Source organism: Echinops telfairi, unplaced genomic scaffold (assembly GCF_000313985.2).
Source record: "Echinops telfairi isolate 266 unplaced genomic scaffold, ASM31398v2 ScPeMD7_7424;HRSCAF=8462, whole genome shotgun sequence".
NCBI lineage: Eukaryota > Metazoa > Chordata > Mammalia > Afrosoricida > Tenrecidae > Echinops > Echinops telfairi.
The window spans coordinates 14201962-14208115 of record NW_022111324.1 but is presented as its reverse complement, the minus strand read 5'-3'; the positions used below and the strand labels follow the sequence as shown (position 1 = coordinate 14208115).

Sequence of the window (6154 nt, the reverse complement as noted above, 5' to 3'; positions counted from 1 at the left end):
CCTCCCCCCACTATCATGACCCCAGTTCTATCTTACAAATCTGGCTAGACCAGAGCATGCACATTGGTATAGCTAAGAGCTCTCAACACACAGAGTCCAGGACAGATAAAACCCTTCGGACCAATAATGAGAGTAGCAATACCATGAAGATAAGGGGTAGGTCGGGGGAGAAGGGGGGAAAAGGGGGAACTGATTGCAATGATCAACGTACAACCTCCCACGCCAGGGGGATAAAAAACAGAAACATGGGTGAAGGGTGACAGTGGATGGTGTAAAATATGAAAATAAAAATAATTTATAAATTATCAAGGGTTCACGAGGGTGAGAGAGTCAGGGAGGGAGGGGGGAAAAAAGAGGAACCGATACCAAGGGCTCAAGTAGAAAGAAAATGTTTTGGAAATAATGATGGCAACATATGTACAAATGTACTTGATACAATTGATCTATGGATTGTTATAAGAGTTACAGGAGCCCTCAATAAGATGATTTATTAAAATTTTTAAAAAGATTGCTATACAATCTGGATAATTTAAAGATAAGTTCGGAATAGTCCTTGCCATCAAGTAATTAATGATGTAGTAAAGTAATGAAACAGATATTCAGACAGTAATATATGCGATCACTAGCCAGAGCTTAATATTATGAAATCTAACCAATTTAATAGACTTTTAAAGAAATCAAAGTAAGGCTGAATTAATATCATGATTTCATTGAAAAAAAAAAAAATCCAAATGAGATTTTCATGAAAAGGGTCTCACACATTGAAAACAAGTCACATGATAATTTTTTTATTAGTTGGGATTTAATACATATATCATTCCATATTTCAATCACATTAAGTAGAATTGTTCAATTGCTACCACAATCAGTTTCCAACCACTCTTTTTCTATATGGACTCCTTGACATCATTTCCCTTTTACCCTACCACCACTGTGGCCCCCACCCTCACCTGACAATTTATAATACCATATTGGAGATTATGATAGGAACTAGCAGAATAAAGATAAACCAAAAAAACCAAACTCACTGCCATTGAGTCAATGCTGATTCACAGGGTTTCTGAGACTGTACCTGTTTACGGGAGTAGAAAGCCCAGGCTTTTGTCTTGAGGAGCTGCTAGTGGTTTTGAACTGCCGGTCATGTGGATTACAGCTCCAGAAGCAGTTGAATAATTCAAGCTAAGTTAAATTTAAATGTCTACTTAAAGGAAGCTATTGTTTCTCAGCAGTTCTAAGTGGTTCAACATGTCTGGGATAGATTTGTTGGTAGAAAGTAGGAATAAAGGAGTACAGGTCATCTGAGCATAGGATCAACAGAACTAAGAAAAAAAATGTAACTTTAGTATAAGTTCATGTTTTTTACCTGATTAGTATAATTATATTACAACTAGAACATTGGTATATGACTCATTTGAAAGTATCTACTGAATATTTTTTAGATACTATAAAAACATTCAAAAAAAGAAAACTTAGAAAATATCAGTGTTATATCAGGGATTAAGAGTCAACTATACACATTAAAACTCAAAAACTTCAGTGTTAAATTACCTTAAAACATGTTTTTTATGTTGTGGAGAATATATACAAAACATACACCAATTTAACAGCTCCAACATGTACAACTTAGAGATAGTTTGCTTTCTTCAAGTTCTTTTTTTTGTCTTCCTAATTTTTTTTGTTTTTTAATCATTTTATCGGGGGCTCATACAACTTTTACCACAATCCATACACACATCCATTGTGTCAAGCACATTTGTACGTTTGTTGCCATTATCATTCTCTTTCTTCAAGTTCTGAAACCATTCTTAGCCTTTTTCTGATTTGTTCCTTTCTCATTAACATAAACTCATTGTCCTGTAAACTTCTGTTTAATCTTCTGAATTTCTACTGCCGATTTGAGCTCAGAAGGGCTCACTGGGGGCTAGGAGTCGGCACTGACTTGACAGCATGAGGGGTTTTGGTTGATCTTTAAGATCATTTTACTGGGGCTCATAAAGCTCTTATAACAATCCATCAATTGTATCAAGCTTATTTATACGTATGTTGTCATTATTTTGCAAACATTTATATTCTATTTGAGCCCTTGGTATCAGCTGCTCTTTTTACCCTCCCTCCCACCCTTGTGACCCCTTGATAAATTACAAATTATTATTAATTTAATATCTTAGGATAGCATGAGTTTTTAATAGAACAAAATACTCAAAGGAGATTTTGCCCCCCCTAGTTAAGTTGTTCAGTATTAGGGAACCCTGATGGCACATTCCGATTAGTATTAAACTGTTAACCAGAGTCCCTGGTTCAAACCTATTACCAGTTCCACGGGAGAAAGATGATGCTGTTTGCGCCCATAAAGATTTACAAAACCTTGGAAATCCTCCATTTGGACCCCATGAGTCAGAGTGACTCAGTGGCAGTAGTTTTGAGTTTTTTGCTTCAGGGGCTATTTATTTAATTTTTTACCAACTCTTTAAAAAAATCATTTTATTGGGAGCCTCTTACAAATCTTATAACAATCCATCTTTCAGTTTTATTAAGCGCGCTTGTACTATGTTGCCATCAACACTTCCAAAACATTCTCTTTCTACTTGAGCCCTTGGCATTGTGGTTATTTCATGACTTACACTGTCTGTCTATTAACCACATTTCTGTTATCTGTCCCTCTGGAGGGGTGGGCTATATATCCAAACGCATGATGGGCTATGCCTTTCTCACCCTTCCCTCCCTCCCCCCTCCCTACCCTCATGATAGCGCTACTCCCACTACTGTTCCCGAGGGTTTTATCTGTCCTGAAGTCCATGTGTTGAGAGCTCTTATCTGAACCAACGTGTGTACTCCGGTCTAGCTGGATTTGTAAGGTAGAACTGGGTCACGAAGGTAGTGGGGAGAGGAAGCATTCAGGTACTAGAGGAATGATGTGTGTTTCTTCGGTGCTAAACTGGTTGAATTGTCCCTTCTTTGTAACCTTTCTGTGGGGGGATGTCCAATTGTGTACAAATGGCCTTTGGGTCTCCACTCCAACCCACCTCATTCACATTGATATAATTATTTGTTTTGGATCTTTTGATACCTGATTCCTGATCCCATCGAAACCTCATCATCACACAGGCTGGTGTGCTTCTCCCATGTGGGCTTATTTGCTGCACAGGGGCTATTTTTGGCTTATAGTTATCTCAGGGCAATACTTTCAAGAGTTCATCTACATTCCATGGCTCTTACTTTGTGCTCCACCCTCCATGGCTATTATATTCTGTGTTCTTTATCACAGTGGATATCACATTAGCCCAAAGATTATTCAAATGACAATTTATCACATGGAAAAACATTCAGTATACTTAGTATAATAGTCACAGTGTATTAAAAGCCAAACCTGCAAAGAGCACTTCTCCACAACGGATGGGCTTCCGAGGTCTTGTCCTTGGTCCCTGCATCAGTGGTCGTTCTTGAGGCAAGAGGAGGTAGTTTTTAGCCTCATCTACCAAATCTCTGTAGGGAGAAAAATCTGCTTTTGTTCATAATATTTAAATAACATTGTTAGTCACATCCTAATATGGCTTATGAATATGTAAGTATACACAGGGGAGCAAGCATAAATCAAACCAAATAATTAATGCCATCCAATATCAAAAGGGCACCAACAAAAGAACATCTATACCAATCACACAATGAGCTGGATTATTTGTTATTTCCATGACTGCATATCTTACTACAAATCTGGTCTGATATGTAACATGTTTGGTGTCAAGAATAACTTTAAGAAATATTAAAAATTACAAATCAATTGCTAACCTGCGAGGTTAGTATTATCTAATAAGTTTTATTAGATTCTGCAAGACAGTGGCAAATTAGCACATTAGGCACGGTACCAAATATTTGCTAGATCAATTAAGGTGACAGAATTGAGTCAAAATTCCAATTATTAAAAATAAACACTATATCATCACTTAATGTTAATTTGCTCTCTGGTATGAATCATTTATTCTTAACAGGTCCGCCGAGGATGAAGAAAACAAATTTTTCCTGTCCAATTAAGGTACCTCAAGGGAAACAACTAATAATTACTTTTGCTAACTACAATATTCTAATACTGTATAAGCAATTAATTCACTTAAATCCTTTGAGTGTTTTAGCACTTGATTGAAGCAAATTCAATTCGTTTCTTTGCTGTCTCAACTCTGAAACTGCTTCCCAAACTACTCCACATTCACTTCTTTAGTTATATTACAAAGAGTAATGCCTGCTAGACCAGTCTCAGCCATGACTCAATAATGCACTTTCCAATATGTGGCTTTGCTAGGCAGCTTCTAAATTTACCTATTCTGGAATAAAAACAAGCAAAACGCCCCCAAACCACGCCAAGAGTTTCCTCTAGCTTTTCCAGATTTAAAGAAGACAGCGATCTTTAATAGTGCTTTTGAATGGCTTCTAAAAAAGAGTACTATTGCGGTAATAATTAGCAAGCCAACACAAAGTTAATAGCAACAATAACACAGCTTTATGCTAGCCCCTCTTTCAAGATATTAGTATATACTAATTTAATACACAAAACAGCCCTATGGAATAGGTCCTGTTGTTAACTCCACTTAACAGATGGCAAAATTGCAGACCAAAGGTTAAAGTAACTTGCCTAAGGTCACACAGCTAATACACTGTGAGGCCAGAATATTAGGAAAGTGTTTCTTTTTAAAGTGATTTTTAGAAGTAGTTTTAGGAGTCCTTTTGGCACTATTGGGTAGGCATTAGACTACTAGCCACAAGGTCAGCAGATGAGACCCAGCAGCTGTTCTGTGGGAGAAAGATGCAGTGGTCTGTTCTCACAAAGATTCAGGCTCGGAACACCTACACAGGGTATCTCTAAGTCAGAATCGACCTGATGGCAGTGGGCTTGGGTTTCAGAAGTATGTTTACTCTCTGCATCAGAATCACTGCAACTGATTTATTTTTTATAAGTATGAGAGGCCGCCCTGTACTGTTTTCCAGACCTCAGCACACACAATCTATACAGTCTTCCTTTTAAATATTTAGGGGGATTAAAGGTTGTTTTTTTAAATATAAAAGATTCATACCTAAAATCTCTATTTGGCATATCCTGTTAAAAGAATACGCTTCACTGTAGAAGAAATGCAAGTGGACCTACATGTCCTATCTCTAACCCAAGATTAGGGATAATTCCAAGTCTCTCCAGACACTAAGGAAGATCCAAAGGTCAGGGTCGCTTAAGGAGTTTTGACTACTGACTTACTGCTTCATTTGTAATATTTAGAATATGCTAGACAAAATCTGCTTACAAACACTAAGATCATTTCAGATTTAAACGCAATACTTAAAAATGTCACACAGGTGAAAGTAATTTATTGTATTTTGTATGTATTACAGAAACAAAGCAGTCAACTTAAACAATATATATATGAGCATTTAGTTTCTTTTATAAAAAAAAAATGTGTGGAAATTTACTTCACCAAGCTCAAGTAGAAACCTTTCCACAGCTATTCTATGATGATGGTACATCTTTAACTGTTCAGAATCTTACAAAGCACGGCTGTTCCTATTCTCCAACTAGACATATATGACGGCATTTAAACGTTTCCACTGACAAAGCCAACAGTATTATTTATCTCAAGAAAAAAAATATTAGCAAAGAATTGTCTCTTCAAATTCAAGCTTGCATTAAAATCTTAGACATCTACCTCTTTATTGTCACTTCTACATCAATAAGCACTACACATAAACTAACGGAATGGGATACTGGGGGCTCAGCCTTCTCTTCTTCCATCTTCTCCTCTTGACCCTAGCCTAGAGGAAAAACCTGTTACATTTTAACATGCTGCCCTGATTTCAGCACTAAGAAATATAGTATTGAGGAAGTAACACAAAGAAGGAAATGAAGAGAAAGTAGAATGCAGACGTGTTGGCTTTCCCCTACCTGCATTCTTCATCACTTTTGATGAGAGGATCAGAGCCTACTGTGCCCACCAGGAACTTGGGACTAAGCAAAGGGAGGCGAACATGTTGCAGCACCTGTGAGATAATAAACAACATGATCAGGAGCCTTGGAGGCACAGTATGGTATGCATTGGACAGTTCAAACTCACCACTGCTCCACAGAAGAAAAGATGAGGCACTCTACTCTCCTACAGATATTTAACCCCCCCCCCCC

At 37.3% G+C, this 6154-nt stretch overlaps 1 protein-coding gene across 1 annotated transcript in view; it reads right to left on the bottom strand.

The window, feature by feature from the left end:
* KLHL20 (kelch like family member 20) overlaps nt 1-6154 on the bottom strand; it is a 73736-nt gene that overhangs the window by 30707 nt on the left and 36875 nt on the right. Inside the window, exons 5-6 of the mRNA XM_045297966.1 lie at nt 5921-6015; nt 3368-3483 (exon numbers count right to left, since the gene is read on the bottom strand). Of these exons, the coding sequence (XP_045153901.1) occupies nt 3368-3483; nt 5921-6015 (211 nt within the window). The remainder of the gene's footprint in view (nt 1-3367; nt 3484-5920; nt 6016-6154) is intronic.